Below are 20,129 nucleotides of genomic sequence, written 5' to 3' on the forward strand. Positions count from 1 at the left end.
GTGGGTATTTCCTGTTGTCTCAGTCGGCTTCTTGTTTGGCGCTTCCATCATCTTCTTATCTGGCGCTTCCATCATCTTCGTCTTCAAGGTGCTCGGTAGTGGGCAGGACCACAGACTCAGTTTTAGCTTCTCTCCAGGTAACCCTTGGTAGTTTGGGTCACCGTTCTGAGATTCTCTAACCTAGTCCGTGGCCTACTTAGCCGAAGCTCCCTCCTTTCGACGCAGGAAATACCCTTCTCGAGATGGCACTGTGGGGTCAGGATGTTTTGAAAGTTCAAGTGTCTCTGTATCAGGGTAGCAGTTCAACGATGGTCGGTCCCGGTTCAGGAGCTCTTCTTGGGTGTTGACGGTGTCTGTCGTGGCCAGGGCTGGAGAGACCTTTTTGCAGTGATGGGCGTGCAGCCAGTGTTTCTTCCCCTCCACTCGAAGTGCGGTCCGAGTGGTGATCAGCACTTGCCAGGGGCCCGTCCACCGGGGTTCCAAACTCTTTGATCGCTGAAAGTTTCGGATCAGCACGAAGTCCCCCGGCTGGATGGCGTGACCCGGACCCCTGGAAGCATCGGGGATGGCCTGCCGCACCTGCTGATGAAGGACAGACAAAGTTTCAGTCAATTTGTACAGATAATCAGACATTAGGACATCCGGAACGTCATGAATGGACGTTGGTTTCGGGGCAGACCAGACGCTCATGGGTCGGCCGAAGACAACTTCATAAGGGGTTAAGTGATGTCGGGTGGGGGTAGAGCGCATCGATAGCAATGCCAATGGGAGGGCGTCTGGCCATTTCAGGCCCGTCGTAGCCACTATTTTGGCCAGTTTAAGCTTTAGTGTGGCGTTGTGTCGTTCGACCAGCCCAGCAGATTGAGGGTGGAAGACTGCGTGGAATTTCTGTTTGATACCCAGCCCATTTAGGATGAGCTGGATAACGTTGGCTACAAAGTGGGGGCCATTATCACTCCATAAAACACGACAGAGGCCATAACGGGGGAAAAACTCTTTTAACAGGACCTTTGCAGTGGCCATAGCGGTGTTGTCACGGGTCGGATATGCTTCCACCCATTTGCTAAATGCGCACACCACAACAAGTACATATTTCAGGCCTTGGCATCTGTCTAGCTGGATGTAGTCCATCTGCAGGACTTCAAATGGGTGGTTTGGGACCCCAAATCCCCCCCGGGGTACTACAGTTCCCTTCCCGGGGTTGTGTTGCAGGCATATTAAGCATTGTTGGACCAGGCGTTTGGCGGAATCTGGGATCTTGTCATTGTGCCAAACCCTGGAGACAAGTTCGATCATGGGGGCTGATCCTATGTGGGCTGGGGAGTGTGCCATGGATAATATGGGAATCAAGTATGAATCAGGTAGCAACCATCTGTTCGTGTCTTTTGTCCGCCAGCAGCCTTCATCGTCTTTCAATCCCACCCGTGCCCATTCAGTCAATTCGTGTTGTGTGCTAGCCATTTGTATGTCTCTAATTGTGTCCTTGGCGTCAGTCCAGTTTTCTGCTTGTGACCTGGTCACGTACATACGTGTTGTCGTTCTATTTTCTGCTGTCGTTCGGGCGGTGATGTCGGCTAGTGCATTTCCCTGTCCAATAATGTCTGTCACCTTCTTGTGTGCCTGGCATTTGATAACGGCAAGTTTGTTGGGGAGGAGGACAGCTTCGATTAAGGCGGAGACTAAATCCCCGTGCAGGATGGGTGTGCCGTGTGAGGTCAAGTATCCTCTCTCCCTCCAGAGGAGCCCAAAATGGTGAACCACCCCGAAGGCATACTGGCTGTCGGTGTAAATGTTCGCCGTGGTTCCTGTTGCCAGGATGCAGGCTCTCGTCAAAGCAATCAGTTCCGCTGCCTGGGCAGATCGCTGGGTGATGCGGGCTGTTTCTACTACAGTTCGAGCTGTGGTGACTGCATAGGCAGCGGAAGTGGTACCATCGGAGAGTTTGATGCAAGAACCGTCCACCCACAACTCCCCGTCGGGGTCAGGGAAAGCTGTGTCTCTGAGATCGACCCTACTCCTGGTCTGTTCGTCCGTAAGAGTCACGCAGTCATGTACGGGGTGCACATTGGGGTCGTTCTCTGGCAGGGGTAACAGAGTTGCTGGGTTCAGTGTGGTGCATCTTTTCAGGGTGATATGGGGGGCAAGCAAGGTTAGTTCGTATCCAGTCAGTCGTGCACTCGTCAGATGTTGCGTCTTGGTTTGGTTCAGGAGGGTGTCGACTGCATGGGGTACCAGTACCGTGAGGGAATTCGAGAGTACAATCCCCTCACTCTGTCGGATAGAGACTGCAGCAGCAGCTACAGCTCGAAGGCAGGCAGGCAAGGCTCTGGCGACAGGGTCAAGAGTGGCAGAGAAGTAAGCGCACGGTCGTTGCTTAGGACCGATGGCCTGGGTCAGGACAGATAAAGCGCACCCCTCCCTTTCGTGAGTGTAAAGGGAGAAGGGCTTTCTGTAATCAGGGGTACCCAGGACAGGGGCTGAGCAAAGGGCATCTCGTAGTTCTGTGAAGGAGGTTTGACACTCAGGAGTCCAAGGGAGTGGGAAAGGGACGTCTTTGTTCAAGAGAGAGAGCAGTGGTTTTACAACGAGGCTGAAGTTTGGCAACCATTGTCGGCAGAAGGAGGTGAGGCCTAATAGGGAGCGAACCTGCTTCTGGGTTTTAGGGACAGGGGTGTCTAGAATGGTCTGGATTCGATCAGGGGTGAGTTTCCTTCCATCTTTGGACAGAAGGTGGCCTAGGTAAGTGACCTGGGGTAGGCAGAATTGCAACTTCTTCTTGGAGACCTTGTGGCCATTTTCCGCAAGGAAGTGCAAGAGTTGAATGGTGGCGGTAACCGCTAGAGGGGTGGTGTCGGCTGCCAAAAGGATGTCATCGACATATTGTACCAACACCACCCCGTCGGGTAACCGGACTTGGTCTAATTGCCTTTTGAGGGCCTGGCTGTAGATGCTAGGGCTCTCCGTGTAGCCTTGAGGGGCTCGGCAAAACCTATATGAGCGGGATTTTAGGGTAAAGCCGAAGAGATATCGGCTGTCGGGGTGGATGGGGATGGAGAAGAATGCGTTCTTGAGGTCGATGACGGAAAAGGTGGTTGCAGTGGATGGAATCAAGGTCAGGATGGTGGTGATGTCTGAGACCACAGGGTACTGGGGTACTACCACTTTGTTGATCTCTCGGAGGTCGATGATGAAACGGTATGCTTTCTCATCTCCCTCTCCCTGCTTCTTGATAATGGGCAAGATAGGGCTGTTGCAAACGTTGCTAACCACTTCCTCTACCACTCCTGCGTCTATCAGTGACTGGATAATCATTACCAATGCCTTCTCGCCCTCTGGCGATATCCGATATTGTGGGAGTTTTGGGAGTGTTGCATCTGGTCGGACAGTAATGTGCACTGGGTCAATTAACATACGCCCTACGTCCGAATCCGCTTTGGCCCACAGATACGGAGGCAGGGTGTCAAGTAGGGACGCGTCGACGTCGGTGATGGAAAACATGTGTCGGGGGGAACAATGTTTAAGCAGAACGGGGTTGTCGTAAAGAAACACTCGAACTCCATCTTGAGAACACCTAATCGTCGCTCGGAAGTGTTTCAGTAAGTCAAGTCCCATAATGGCGTCAGGGCTATTGGAGGAGAGCAAGAACGTGGTGTCGGTGGTGTTGTTTTCTACGTCAAAGAGAATCGGGGCAGACAAAGGGTTGGTGGAGGGCGTTCCATCGAAACCTGTCGATGTTATGAGTGAGCCAGACAAGGGTGCCCTTGGAATCAGTCGTTTAGATAACGCACTACGTGTTGCGCCAGTGTCTACCAGAAATGGAGACTTGGTACCCAGGACCTTAGCAGTGACATAAGGGCCCTGCTGGTCAACATAGAGCTCGACTGGATCCCTCCCTCGCCCTTGGCTGTCCTATGCAAAGGTGTGAGTGTCGTCATAGTCAGATTGTTGATATTGGTTCTGTCTGGGTCGATCGAACGTATTCGGTCTGCTTGATCTGTCATTAGTCGCGTCATTTGGGGGCCCTCGTTGTGTTCCCCTAGGTCTCGGTCCGTTTGCTACCTCCCTGGGGTCTCTGTTCCTGATCATTTCCAGGAGAACTGGGCACTGGGATTTCCAATGGCCAGTCCCTTTGCAGAAAGCGCACTGGTCATCTCTAAGGTCTGTGCGTCCACTGTAGGGAGTCAGAGTGCGGTCCTGGGGTAATGCAGTCTTAGGGACGTTTGTCTGGTAGTTTCCCCTGTATTGGTCTCGTCCTATAGTCACCCCTTGCAGTTTGGCAATCATCACCCTCTCCTTTAAGTCTTTCTTCTTTTTCTCTGTCGCCCTATCGTTTTCATTTTTCTGATGCTCATAATACTGGGCCATCTGAAGAATCGCTGTAGGTTTGGAGGCTGCCCAACTACTCTCGCTGGCCTGTAGTTTCTGGGAGATGTCCAATGATAGGCCCTTAACATAATTCTGGACAAACAGATGGTGTCCGGTTGCAGTGGTCATGTCCTGGCCGCTGTAATCAGAGAACACCGTTTCAAACCGGGAGAAGTATTCCGATACATCCTCCTGGGGTTTTTGGCGACAGGCTGTTACTATCGACCAGTCCACTTTCTTTTCTGGGATTAGGGTTTTTAATTTCTCTACAATTTTATCTGGGAGGTCTAGAATGGATTTCAACGGCTTTTGTCCTGGTCCCCGTTGTTTGTCCAAGTCATCGAGTTGTGGCCAGGTATGTCCGAACAGCTCAAGGTGGTCGACTTTCCGGATTTGCTTCCACACATCAGCTGGTAGACATAACCCGAAGAACAAGTCGATGTCAGCCAGGGTCATGATAGTCGAACCCAGGGCTGTACCTAATTCAGTATAGAAGGCAGTGGGGTTTTTGCGTAGGTCGGGTAGAGATTTCCGGAATGTCAGTATCTCTTGCCGGTCCCGTGGCTGGTAGACCCAGTTGTATACTACCCTTCCCTTCGCATCTTGGTTGTTTGCATCATCGTGAGTCCCCGTACCCCGAGGAGGAACCCAGTAAGGGGCAGCCTCACGTATCGGCATCATGGTGTTAGATTGCTCGGTTGGCGGTTCGGTCACTACGGGGGCCGCGGATTTAGCTCCCGGCTTTCGTTCAGTGAGGTGGCGGAAAACCTCAAGCGTACGCGTAAAGAGGTCCGACACATCACACTCGCCCTCATCCCCGATATCGACCTTCCGGTACAGAGTCCTTAGGCTCTCGGGACCTTTGTCTCGATATCGGTCCTCGTATGCATTCAAGACATGATAACACAGTCGTACGGTAAAATGTCGTCTGTGACTCCCTGTATACGAGCTGAACATATCTGTGATGTACTCTTCATCATCCTTCCTTTCTACCAGTGTCCTTGCTATTTTGTCGATCCCCGCTCGCTCATCTTTGTCTAGCCTGTTTGTTCTTGCAAGGCCAGCCCCTCGAGTCTCATGCTCGTCTAACGTTGTCGTTGATGTGGGTTTTAATACAAGGGGTTCGGCTGGCACAGAGGCCATTGGGGCCGACGCTGCGGCGGTACCTTCGTTTGTACCTGGGGGTGGCGCGTGCTGCGCCAGGGGCCGAGAAGGGGCATATGGAGGGGGCATGTAGATGATAGGGGGACCTAACAGCAGGTCCTCATTGGCTTGTCGTTTTGAGGGTAAATCAGGGTAGAGCATGGAGGGGGTTCTAACCGGACACTGGCTTGGCGTTTCCCTTTCTAGTTTCTGTTTAGCTTTCTCTCTTTCCTCTATCTCCTTTTTTAGCTTCTGAGCAGCTAGGTGGGCTGCTTTTTGCAGCTCTTTTTCCAACCTACTCTCAGTTTTCTTTTTACGCTGTTCAGTTTCTTTTCGCCACATGCCGAAGCTATCAAGCATAGTGGGTGTTGTCTTGTTTTTACCTAGGGCAGTTTCTAGCATTTTTATTTTATCATCATCGAAGGATCCTGTCAGGGGCCATTGACTTTCTTGACCCTGTTTTGTATATTTATGCCATAGTTTACTATAGGCAATAGCGGTCAATCCATGCTTCATGAACATGTCCTTATTAGGGGTGCCTTCCAGTGGGGCTGGATGGTCCATCTCTAATAAGCGGTCCGGGCTAAACAGGCTACCAATCAGTGGGGAGAAGACAGACATGACGGCTCGTAACGAGGGACTAAAAAGTCAGCACTGCCTATCTTATCACTAGGTGCAAAGACTGGACAGAATATTTCTATTCTACGTTGTTTGCAGGCAGTGAATACCTCATGGATCACAATAACCAAAGACCAACAAATAACAATGGGGAGAATGAGTAGGTCCGCAAAGATCTGCGTTACCTACCTTTTTCGCTATCTGCAAAAAGGGTGGTCTCTTCCCTGTTTGCAGACAGGGAATCTCCAGGAAACAATAATTTTGCGAACAACAGTTCAGTTTCAAGCAATTATAGGGTGAGGGAGAAAAAAAATAAGCACGGCTGCTACCCTACCTATCCTCCACTGCTTGCAAAGAGAGAGACCTTTGTTTCTCCGTTTGCAGACAGTGAATCCCTCGTGGATCAAGATAACAAAAGACCGACAAATAACAATGGGGAGAGTGAGTAGGTCCGCAAAGATTTGCGTTACCTACCTTTTTCACTATCTGCAAAAAGGGTGGTCTCTTCCCTGTTTGCAGACAGGGAATCTCCAGGAAACAATAGTTTGTGAACAACAGCTCAGTTTCAGGTGACTATTGAGTGGGGGAGAAAAATAAGCACGGTTGTCTGCCCTACCTATCCTCCACTGCTTGCAAAGGGAGAGCCTGTTGTCTCTCCGTTTGTAGACAGTGAATCTCCAATTAAACAAAAAGAGCAATACTAGTATTTAACAATCAAGCAAATTTTCCGCAATTTGTCGTGGTAACACGACCTTACCCGGACCGCATGGACAGTTTCCTGACTTCCGAATCCAGCGCCCGATCGTCCTCTCTTCTTCGTTATCCTCGCGGCACTCCTGATGGTTCCCAGTCAGGACCGTAGATCACTCGAGAGAGGTCTGTTCGGAACCAGTGAAGTTCGGATGATCGGCTGTCAGACGAGGGTCTATCGGACAGACGCGTTCCCGATCGTTGCAGTCGTTCACTTTGTCGTCAGGACCTCTCCCACTGGATCCATGGGTCGCTGATGGGCCCCACGCTTGGGACGCCAATTGTGGAAAAATACAAACTGGGGGGGCACTACCAACCAGAATATAAGATCCTTAATTATTGCCCGGCGATGTCGCCTCTTGAACCCACACAGAAGTTAAACTATTGAAGAGGCAGGCGCTGGAGACTGGAAGGCAGGAAACAAAGGTTTTTATTCTCTCCGGAGGAGAACACAACGAAACGGACAGAAGGTATCGTTCTGAGGTGCTCTAACTGCATCCCGGAGGCCTGGCCTCTTATACATGAGTTTATCTCTTTATTACATGTAACACATTCTCGTTGATACTTTGATGTACGGAAAGACATCCTCAGAATCCCCCCTTCCCAGCCCGTTCCCATGCAAGGCTATAGTGGAAGTCCCCGCCCCGTTCACAACAGGTGATGATCATTGCGCAGCTGGGCATTCCGCCGATTCACGGAGTGTGCGGGTTTCGATCGGATCTCGTGGGGTGGGGGGGGGCTTTGATCATCTCGGGGATCCTTTGAGGAGGGAAGCTTCCTATTGTATGGGGAGGGGCAAGAGGTTGGTATCGGCAGAGCTAGGTGTCGGTCTGGGAACGGGGAAGACAAACGGGCACACGGGGAAAAGGGGTTTGCATCAAAAGGGCCGGAGATCATGACGGGGAAACAGGGAGGTGTCGCGCTGGGAACAGGATGAGGGCCTGGGGCAGAGCAGCGCCGAAGAGGGGTTTATGACCCAAGGCAGGTGCAAGCAGGGGGTTGCTAGCGAAGTTAGGAGGGAGAGAGAGAGAGACGCGCTGGCTCTCGGCGAGAGCCGGGAAGCCATGGTGTCCAAAATGGCGGCTGTTTTACGCGCACAAAAGGTTTAAGGAGAGCAAGAGGGCGCCGATAATGTTGACGGTTTTCAGCCTAACTTTTAACAACGGGCAGGCAGGGAGGCTGGGGGGACAGAGATCCCAGAAACGCCCACCTTGTGGGGCGTATATCAATGGAAGAACTGGGTAGAGGTGCAGTCTCTCGGAAGACCAGAAGGATTACCAATAATATGCCAGACTCTCTGTGTCAACTCAGGGAGAGGTAGAGGAGGCACTTGGGTGACTTTAAGGACATTGGACCTTATTTAGGAGCCCTTGCATCACATTTACGCAGTGGTTGCATCACTTTTTGTGATACTACGGCGGCGTAAATATTGTGCCATGTTGTGCCTTATTTACGAAGTGATGCATCAAGGCAGGTGCGTCACTTTGTAAACCCCTGCCCTACATTATACCTGCATCAGGTATAATATATGCAGGGTGGGCCTTCCCCCGCATCAAAGCCTCATAGAAGTGACGCATTGAAATCTATAAGATTTCAGTGCACCACATCTAGGACGCCATTGCATCAAAACCTTATACCTTCCTCATGGCGGGTGTAAGGGTGAGGCAGGCCCTTTCACATAGGGCTTGCCCCATGTGAAAGTACACATTGCTGGAGTTGCCTCTGTTTTCAGATACACCCCAGCAATGAGTTACTTTTGCGCCTACAGATATCTCAGTAAGACTGACGTATCTGTGACTCCTTGCAACATGATGCCCCATGCTGTAAATACGGTGCATCCATGGTGTCACAAGGAGGGTGCACTGAGAAGTGTTGCATCGCTGCTTTGTCACAGCGATGCAATACTACTCATAAATAAGGCCCATAGACTGAGAGGGCGTGCTGATGCACCCCGTGAGGTTGCTATTAAGGCGCTCCTACACCTAATACAATTACAAATACTTCACTGGGGCTACTACGACCGGAGCAAATTGTATAAAATGGGTGGGGCATCCACACCAAATTCTTTACAATGTGTTGAGGCAGTAGGGTATTTTATGCACACACTATGGGACTACCTCCCTCTACTGGAGCGTGATCATCCAGGAACTTTCACATACACTTGATGTTTCGCTCCGGATCAACCCCAAATATATCGTGTTGGGAATCCCGAATTACATTGATGTCCCTCACTTCAAACTCATGTTTAGTGCATTGGGTCTGGTGGAGGACATGAATGGAGACGGGGATGGACCTTTACATGGCAGCAGATAAAATGACCTACCACAGAAGAGTCTGTCCCTGTACGTTCCACAAGATTTCGAGATGGTGGAGGGTCCATTATGGGCTGGAGCCTACAGAAGGCTGTTTCAGTGCAACAATTGGTACACCTACTGGACTGGCCCCATCTGAGTGAGGGTTACATTGCTCTACTTTGTAAGTACTGTTCCATATCCATTTTTTGTCTCTGTGCCTTGATGAATGTACTATTATACAAATGACACTGTGTACCTGAAATGTGTATTTGCTGGCAATGGCGCCTGTTGTATGTGACTGTCTTGTTTTTATTGGTCTTCTGCGTACAACAAAAAATAAAAACATATTTAAATACCTATTGACTGTAACTGTATACGGCAATGCATATATTCTCCTTTCGAGGAGATAATATTGGATAGGGCGCTTTTTTTTTTTGCAGAGTTTTATATAGCGCGAACTAGACCCGAACCGAATCGGGTATCAGAGCGCTTTACTTAGCACCAGTTACGTTACATGAGGACACACATTCATTTTAGGCACGGGGAGATTTTAAGTGATTTGCCCAGAATCACAGGAGGTTTTGGCGTCGTTACCGAGACTGGAAACCAGATCAGAGAGACTGCACTTTTTTCTCTGATAACATCCCAACACTCTTGTCTCCCCCAAAATGACAAATTACTGTACAACCTTTTTTACACAATGTTGAGTCTATAGTAAATGAGAAAAAATATCCCCTTCCTTTGATCAAACGGCTCGTTCCATGATTTAAACGGCTGCATATCAGTCACAATGTATATATTTTCTCATAATTGCAAAAGCCTAACTCGATTTACTATAACATACAATGTCTATTTTTTTACTACACCATTCACCCATAACTAAAAGTCCCTAACTAACTCACCTCTTCTTTTCCTGATTATGCTAGCTCTTCTTGAGCGTCACAGCACGCCCGCGAGCTCACTGAACATTTCTGCTCACAAATGCCACTTTACGGTACGCTGAAGAATACTAGCGTACAAAGAATCTTTGACACCACCACCAGAGGCTTCACCATTCAGACAATAAGAAACACAAAAAAGAATATACAAGCCTACACTAGGTAAATTGAGCATTTACAGTACTAGACTGAGGCATACATCATGGTTTAACTACACAGAGCAATGTTGGCGGCCATTAAAGTTTCACAAACTTTTATCAGATGAGACAGAAAAGTAGGAATTGCATCTTCTCCTTACCATTTTTGTCTGCTCTTCTCAAAATCTGCAAAGAAAAAAAACTAGAATTACTAATCAATTTGATCTGAGAATGAAAAATCTAAAAATAAATGGTTGTTTGCTCTATATAATACTGCAATGATTATGGCATTGCAAAATAAATGTCAGTGGAAATATCTTCTGTGCTACTTGTGTGCATGCAATCGGTCTAAATCCCATTTATAGAAAGGAGCAGTGAAAGACACAATACCTTGTAAGGCACATGATAATGCTCGTATACAACCAACAGTGGTCCGCTTTGCATGAGATTACATAAAACTGTTTAACAGCTTAATGCTGGACAACTAGCTTGTTAGCCTAACTGATATTCACTACAGAATATAAACCATTCCGCAGGATAGGTGCGGTGATGACAAACCCCTGTGCAAATTAAGATCAGAATGGTATTCTTCCCGGCAAGTCACACATTTCTAGAATGCAGTGAAGGCCCGTATTCACAAAAGAAATTCTAAAATGTACTACCATGGGATAACACCTACATTAGGAGTACCGTTCACAGGCATTGATAAATACATGTTTATAAATATGACAGGCATACATTTAAACATGGGTAAAAATATAATAAATTTGGATTTACACTTTAACATTTTCTTTGATGTCCGTAGGTAACCTCAAGTGTTCAAGTATGTGACAATTGTAAAACAAACTTTTCACTCAACATTTGAAGATCCCCTCTTCTGTCTTTTACCTAATCTCCTCCTATGGGCCCTGGCTGTGGATATGATGCATATGAAACCACCAGTAAACGAGAAAAAAATGATAAAAGTAGAAGATTCTTATGAGAAAGAAAATAAAACTAAGAAGTAGGAGAAATTAAGGTGAAAAGTAGTTTAAAAAGAAGGTATAATAAAGTAGAATGTAGCTAGAGGGATATCCATTAGTCGTGAACATGTCACGTAAGAGAAGTGTTCAACTGTTCGTAATTCCGTATCTGCCTCTCTTTATCGGCCATGTAAATGGCAATACAATTTCCACACCTGCAGGTAACTACTGCTCCTCCATGAGTTATAAAATCTAAATCAGCCGTCAAAACTTTCAAAATTTGACCTGTCAAACTGTGAAGTTTCACCCAAAAAGTATTTAGCACAAAAAAGGGCAAAACACTGATCCAGAAAAGTCTTCTCATTCAAAATATTTAATGACATCAAACCTTCATCTTGAACATTAGACCTGGAATAAATGTTTGCACCTGTATCCAATTACGATTGTATGAAGCAGTTCATGGCATCATGCATGTGGGACCCTTCAGTTCACTCAACTTATTTTTTTTTTAAACATCTTTATATCTATCTGACTGCTTTGTACCACACTAGATTTAACTTGTGTCACCCATGACTGTTGTATGCGTAGAGTTAGGCAACAACTTAATTTTTTTCTTGCAGACCTGCTCGAGAGTAAATGTTTGAAAAATATGCTTTGAAACCTATATTTTGTTGTATAGTTGCTCATTTGTACAAATATTCTTCATATGTACCATGTGTATCTCTATATTTGAAGAAGTATAAATATATTTACTAATGCAGATGTCTAAAGCAAGAGAGCAGAGAAATCTGCTGTAGTAAATTACACTCAGGGGATGGTGAGTGGGTATTGTAAGGTGTGGTTTGTTTTGGAAGTTTCGAAGCACCCACAAAAATTTATATTTGTGGCTTTCCCACTCAGCAATCTGCTCCTTTTCTATCCTGGAAATGATTGGAGTACTCCCCTTTCATGGCGGAAGGGGAATAGATCGCACCCACATTTGTTAGGTCTACAGATGTAAGGCTTCTTCTACAGGGACTATGTTTTCCCTACAGAGAAAACAAGCATTGGCGATGGCAATCGGTCTAGATGTAGCAGGTTGTGCAATGGTTCATTTACTTTTTATTGTAACCACATGGTACAAAATAAAGGAAAGAAAGAAAACAATTTAATATCAAACAAATGTGAACAATTTTTAAGTAAAAGGAGCGAGTGCCCTGACCTTCTGGCCTGGGAAAAGCAGCGAGGGCCCTGACCTTCTGGCTGGGACCCGCTCTCTCTTCACGCAGCCCCGCCTGGCCGTCACTGCCGTTGACCTAGAAGAGCAGGGTTCGAGACCGCTCTCGACCCGCTCTCAGTGCCTGCCCTGTTTTGCTTTTTCATTTGTGTAAGTTTAATGTAATCTTGCCATTGGTTTAGTTTTTGGTTTAGTTTATTCTGTTGCCAGGCTTATCTTCTTCTTTGCCCTCTCTTGCGATTCTATGTCGATCACAGACCCCACCCACGTCCCGCTCGCCGCTCCCCCCTTCCCGCCTCCCAGCTGCACTTTCCCTCCCACTCCCCTATGTAATGGAGGCCGCTTCTCGGCCGCTGCTTGGCCGCGTGCAGAGGGAGCGCAAACCCTCTACCAATACGACTCCGCTCCCTCCTCGCACTCAACCCTGGAACACTCAGAGACTGCCAACAGGCCTCACAGAACATGACCAACGGCCAGTTCCACTGCCGCCAGACCTTCACCACCACCACCACCCCGGCCCCCAACACCACTAACGCCAGCACCGACGACACCCTTGGATGCATCCTCCTCAATGTGCACACCATACACAAACAGGCCATAGAAATCTGGAACCTACTCGACTCTGTCTCGCCCGACATCACCATCGGAGACCTGGACCATCGTCTGCTCCACCCCCGACATCGACACCGCCTTCCCAGACAGATACAAGCTCCAGAGGAACGACCGCCCCAACCACCTGGTAGGGGGCCTTACCACCTCCCACAAGAGCACCCTCCACCCCACCACCTCCAGAAAAAACTTCCCCTCAGCCGAACACCTGCACTTCCATATCCAGACCAGCCCCAACACCACACTCCGAGGAACCCTCGTCTACAGACCCACGGCCCCCATTCACCATTCGCCACCACCATCACCGACTTCATCGCACCCCATGCCAATGCATCAATGAACTACATACTCATTAGAGACCTTAACTTCCACCTCGAAAACCGCAGCAACCCCAACTCCACCATCCTTTGTGACAACCTTGCCAACATCGGACTTAACCAACTCGTCACCACACCGACCCACAGAGCAGGACACACCTCGACCCCATCTTTGCTGCAGGAAACAGCCTTCACATCAGCCACACAACACAACCGCATTGGCCAACCACCACTGCGTACAGCGTCAACAAACCCAAGGCACCTCCAAATCAGCCCCTCGCCCACCATAAAGAAACTAGAGCAAGGTTACTGACCAGAAACTGAACTCCACCCTCACCATAAAAAACCACACCTGGGCATCCTATGCAAACATCGCAGCCAGAGGACTCCACGCTTGGATCTCCCACTGCGCAGATGAACTCGCCCCACTACGCAACCCCGGCAAACAGCACTCCAGGAAAGCTGCCTGGTTTACCACCGATATCCAAGAAGCCAGGCGCACCTGCAGACGCCTAGAGAAGAACTGGAGGAACACCAACACAAACAAAAACTACTCCACCTATAAAGACGCCATGACGGACCACCACAACCAAATCAGAACCACCAAGAGGAACTTCATCCACAACAAAATCCTCACCAACTCCACCAACTGCAAGGAACTCTTCAGTGTCATCCAGGAATTCACCAACCTATGCAGCAAAGTCACAGACATCACCCCGTCCAAGATCTCTGCAACAAACTTGGAACCTACTTCCATCTCAAGATCAAAACACTCTACGACAACTTTGTTGACCACCCACAAGACGCCACAGCCAGCTCCCCACCCCCCGGAGACACCAGGCAGCCCAAAATCTCCAACTATACACCAATCAGGACCGATGACACCGCCATGACCATGAAAGGCATCCACTCAGGGGCCCCCACCGACCCCTGCCCCTTGCACATCTACCACAGATCAGCAGACACCATTGCACCTGAACTACAATGCACCATCAACACCACCTTCAAAACAGGCTCCTTCCCAGATGACTGGAAGTGTGCAGAAGTTAGTCCCCTACTCAAGAAGCCCATGGCTGACCCCACCGACCTCAAGAAATACAGGCCCATCTCGCTCCTCCCCTTCGCAGCCAAAGTGGCAGAGAAAACAGTCAACATTGAACTGACATGTTTCATCTAAGAGAACCCCGTCCTCGACCCGTCTCATTCTGGATTCCGAAGCAACCACAACACCGATACCGCCCTACTCGCGCCACACATAACATCCGCACCCTCCTGGACCAAGGCCACTCCGCAGCCCTCATCCTACTCAACCTGTCAGCAGCCTTCTACGCTGTCTCTCAACGCACACTAGTCGCCAGACTACACAATGCCGGCATACAAGGAGCGGCCCTGGACTGGATCCGATCGTTCCTCTCCGGAAGAAGCCAAAGGATCAGACTACCACCCTTCCTCTCCGCCCCCACGAAAATCACCTATGGAGTCCCACAGGGGTCATCACTGAGCCCGACCCTCTTCAACATCTACATGGCCCCCCTCGCAACCATCGTCTGACAACACAGCCACAACATTGTATCCTACGCCGACGACACCCAGCTCATCCTCTCCCTCACCAAAGACCCCAACACCGCCAGACTCAACTTCCAGAAAGGAATGCAAGACGTTGCAGTCTGAAAGACCAACAGCTACCACAAACTCAACGCAGAGAAGACAGAAGTTCTTGTCCTCGGAACCACCCCATCAGCATGGTCCAAGACCTGGTGGCCCACCACCCTCGGTTCCCACCTACACCCTCAGACTACGCCAAAAACCTCCTCATCGTACTCAACTCATCACTCACTATGAACCGACAAGTCAACGCTGTCACCTCCAGCTGCTTCAACACCCTCTGCATCCTTCGGAAGACCTTCAAATTGATCCCCCCTTAGTCAAGGAAGACAGTCACCCACACACTCATCACCAACAGACTAGACTATGGAAACAAATCCTATGCCGGCATCAACAAGTCCCTACTCCACAAACTCCAGACAATTCAGAACACCGCGACCAGTCTCGTCCTCGGCATCCCACATCAGCCAACACCTACAACAGACCCAAATACCTTAACAACAGAATCAACTTCCACGTACTCAAAAGACACCTCCGATCTTCCAACCTCGCTCCGGCCAAAACCCAGCGCATCCACAGAGCCAGAGCAGGCGAAAGATCGTTCTCTCACATTGCAGCCAAGACCAGGAACGAGCTACCGGCAGACATCAGAGGCACTCCCTCCCTGAACACCTTCAGGAAGACTCTCAAGACTTGGCTCATCTGCTAAACAGATCTGCGTAAGCCCCCCTTCAGCGCCTTGAGATCCTCATGGGTAAGTAGCGCACTTACAATTCCCTGATTGATTGATTGAACAATATTTAAGTAAAAAAGACAGATATATGGTTGTTTTACTGGTGATTTTTTAAATGTAATAAGCCCAGTGTTACTTAAACACTTTAAAACTTTAAAAAGGAGACAGGAAATAAATCCCCATCTAACTGGGTAGGTACCCAAAGTGCAAGCAAATTAAATAGCTGGTATTTGATGTTTATACAAAAAAGCCCACTCTATGTTTGCTATGTCACTGAAGAGAAATGTGAGTCTATGTCTGAGTGAGTATATGAGTGGGCCTGTGAGTGGATGTGAGAGTGTCTGAGTGGGTCTTTGAGTGCCTCCATTTGTGTGCGTCAGTCTGTGAGTGAGTGCATGAGTGTCTAAATGGGTCTGTGAGTTGGTGCGTGATTGTCTCTGTGTACGAGAGTGTCTAAGTGGGTCTGCGAGTGGGTGTGAGAGTGTCTGAGTGGGTTTACGAGTGCCTCAATGAGTGTCAGTCGGTCTGTGAGTGACTGCATGAGTGCCTGAGTGGGTCTGTGACTTGGTGCATTCGTCTCTGAGTGGGTCTGTGATTGGGTGTATGAGTCTCTGAGTGGGTCTTTAAGTCAGGCATGAGTCTGAGTAGATCTGTTAGTGGGTGAGAATATGAGTGATTCTGTAAGTGGGTGCATGGGTGTCTCACTGGGTCTATGAGGAGGTGTAAGAGTGTCTGAGTTGTTCTGTGCGTGGGTGCATGAGTTCCTGAGTAGGTTCTGATCATTCTCTGCTCATTTTCTGCTTTTCTTTGCTCAATTCTGACCTTTATTTTGCCTCTTTCTGCTGATTCCTGACTGATATTGTGCCTCTTTCTGCTCTTTTTTGGCTTTTATTTTGCCACTTCTGCTCATTTTAGGCGATTATTTGCCTCTGTCTGCCCTGTATCTTGCCTTTTTCTGCTCATTGCTGAACTTTATTTTGTCTCTTTCTGTTAATTTCTGACCTTTATTTTTCCACATTCTGTTCGTTTTTAACCACAATTTTGCATCAATCTGCTCCTTTCTGGACACTATTTTACCTCTTTCTGCTCGTTTCTGACCTCTATTTTGCCACTTTCTGCTCGTTGCTGTCCATTAATTCGTCTCTTTCTGCTTAGGTCAGATCTCCATTTTGCCTCTTTCGGTTCCTTGCTGGCAGTTTTTTTGTCGCTTTCTGCTCTTTTCAGATCTCCATTTTCCCTTTTTCTGTTCCTTGCTGGTCTTTATTTGGTCTCTTTCTGCTCGTTTCTGACCTCTTTTTTGCCTCTTTATGCTTATTTCCGACCTATATCTTGCCTCTTTCTCCTAATCGCTGACCTTTATTTTGCCTCTTTCTGCTCATTGCTGACCTTTATTCTGTCTCTTGCTGCTCATTTCTGGCTTCTTTTTTGCCTCATTCTGCTAGTTTTCCACCTTTCTTCTACCTTTTTTTGGCTAGTTTCTCACCTCTATTTTGCCTCCTTCTACTTGTTTCTGACCTTTATTCAGCCTCTTTCTGCTCATTTTTGACATTTATTCTGCCTCTTTTGCTCATTTCTGACCTTGATTTTGCCTCTTTTTACCCCGGGACTGCGGTGGGAGCCTCAAAGTGCTTGCGGTCCCAGCTGGTTCCCGACTGCTGTGGGAGCCACTATTGCTCCTGCAAGCTAGGAGCTGCCTAAAATAGCAGCTCCATGCTTGCAGGAGCAATATTTTCATCTGTTTCCCAGCATACAGGGAAAGAGATGACAACTCCACTTTCTGCAAGCCAAAGCTGTCAAACAGCTCCTGCTTGCAGAAAGGTGAATTATGTTTGCTTTTGCTCCCACCAAGCCAAAGCAAAAAGCTACCCCCTAAGAATGGGCACCTCAGGAGGTAGCAGGAGCGGGCCCGAGGGGTTGGTGGTCCCCAGAGCCATTCATGGCTCCACGAAGGGACCAGGCGGCACCCTCCATTGTAGTATTTAGCCCCGGGGCTTTAGTGGTCTGAGCGGGTCCACGATGGACCACCTACATTAATATATTTCAACCCTGGAGAGGTGGAAGTCCCTGGGAAAGTGGTGGGCACATGGCAAACCCTTATTTTCAATAAATTACCCCGTGGAGTTGGTGGTACCCCTGCATTCTTTTAACGTAGTTTGCCCTGGGAGAGGTGGTGGTCTCTGGAGCTGCAGGCGCATATATTTAAACATATTTAATCCAGGTATGTGGCGATCCCCTGTGTGCAGGCAGGGGACATTTCACTCGTACAAAACCATTTAAATTCCTCCGGCATAGTTAGTTGTACTAACTGTAACTCGCGCGCCCGCAATCCACTACTGATGATGTCACATATTACATCATTCATGACATGGTCAGTGACATCACTGATGACATCACTGATGACATCTCAAATGACATCACTGATGACATCACTGATGACATCATCCAGTGAATGTGGTTTGGTTCGTTATTTAAATATGTATTATATATATAGCAATCTGCATTGAAGAATGAGTAGGTTTATAAATATCTGAATGAAGGATTTAGTAGTAGTGCAATTGACTGTTTACTTGACTAATTTATAGTGTCTCACTAAATATATTGGATAGTGACTAAACTGTGTGAATATCTGTATCACTTTGTCAGTTGTCGTGTAAACTGCTGTACCAGTTGGTTACTAGCTATGTGAAAGTCTATATTAGTAATTGATTAGTTCACTGAGTATTTGTATGGGAGAGTGAATGTGTGTGTGGTTGGGTGGGAGGTGTGTGATTATCCAAAGATGTGTAAATAGTTGATTTAATAGGTATATGAGTTTAAGACTGTATGTGGAAACAGTTGTTTGGGTGAGTGAATGTCTTTATGGGTGTAGTGATGAGTAAATATATTTCTCAATGATACATGTCCAACAAAGTAGAAATATAAAAGGCAGTGTATGTGACATTTGTTGCATATAAATAAGTATACATAAGACTCAGTGGTTGTATGAGTGACTGTATGGATAACTGTATACTTATAATAGTGATTTTATAACACACTAAGTATGAGTTACTATCTATATGAATAAATGAAGTGGTGTTTGTATAAGTGTGTAGCTGAGCAAATGAAAGTATGATCCATTGTTTGCAGAAGTTAGTATGATGACTACATAAGTGAATAGGATGTGTGCTGGTGTGTAATGTCGATATAGGTGTATAAATATATTTGATAGTGTTCTATTGTTTATTGACAGCATGTATGATTGAATCTATAGGTAAGTGATTAGATGTGTGTGTAGATCTAGTAATCACTGAGTGGGTTTTTAGAAACTTGTGTTGGTGTGTCAATGGATTCAAATATGGTACTCTGTATTTTACAGTGAGTGATGAAAGGTTATACTAGTGTATGATGAGGTGTATCTGATTGTCACATGGATGATGTCATCAGTGATGTCATCAGTGATGTCACTGACCATGTCATGAATTATGTAATATGTGACATCATCAGCAGTGGATTGTGGGCGTGCAAGTTACAGTTAGTACAACTAACTATAACGGAGGAATTTCAATGGTTTTGTACGAATGAAATGCCCAGCTAACTATAACACCCCTGAAACCTATGGTTTTTTTCAGTGAATTTCTAAGGTTTTTTAAATGCTAATTCCTAACTATAACATACCTGAAAGCTATGTTTTTTTCAGTAAATTTCAAAGGTTTTTTAAAAGATAATTCCTAACTATACCATACCTGAAACCTATCGTTTTTTCAGTGAATTTCAAAGGTTTTTTTAAATGATAATTCCTAACTATAACATGCCTGAAACCTGTGGTTGTTTCAGTGGATTTCAAAGGTTTTTTAAATGATAATATCTAAATATAATGTTCATTAAGCATATCTGTTTTTTTCTTTCTTTTTTAATTATCATCCCAATCTCAACCTAGTAAAAACTGCAAATATCACCACTCTTCAATTGATTCCTTCAACCAACAAAATCACCACAAACCACTAAAAAAACTGGCGATAGCTCCACTTACCAGTAACAAATTAACATCAACATTTAACTGGTGTAGGGAGGTCGACTATCTACTGTGTGAATTACACCCAACTCACACCCATATTTAAAGACAAATATGTGATAGAGGTACTAATCATGCACTTCCGACACCCCAAAAAATCACAACACCCAGCGCCACCACCAGCACAACCAACCCCCAGGCCCCTCCCCCCTACTACCTCAGAGGCAGCGCAAAACAGGACAACGGACCTTCCCAAGATACCATATCCTCTCAACCGCATTATAGCTGAATATTCAGAGATGTGGCAACCAACTATGCATAAGGGAGTTAATTTGCACATCAACAATAATATACAGAATCCCAAGTGTACCGGTGATATGCTATACACAACTCACTATAGAAACAAAAAACTTTTCCATGTGGAGCTATAGTATTTATACATGTAGTGTAC

The 20,129-nt window shown here is 47.1% G+C and overlaps 1 protein-coding gene across 2 annotated transcripts in view; it reads right to left on the bottom strand.

Moving 5' to 3' along the window:
* Positions 1-20,129, bottom strand: part of NECAB1 (N-terminal EF-hand calcium binding protein 1) — a 1,511,734-nt gene that overhangs the window by 1,380,194 nt on the left and 111,411 nt on the right. For both annotated transcript variants that reach the window (XM_078687059.1, XM_078687058.1), the window contains exon 2: positions 10,407-10,431. In XM_078687059.1, coding sequence (XP_078543185.1) covers positions 10,407-10,431 — 25 coding nt within the window. The remainder of the gene's footprint in view (positions 1-10,406; positions 10,432-20,129) is intronic.

This window comes from Lissotriton helveticus, chromosome 4_1 (genome assembly GCF_964261635.1).
Source record: "Lissotriton helveticus chromosome 4_1, aLisHel1.1, whole genome shotgun sequence".
NCBI lineage: Eukaryota > Metazoa > Chordata > Amphibia > Caudata > Salamandridae > Lissotriton > Lissotriton helveticus.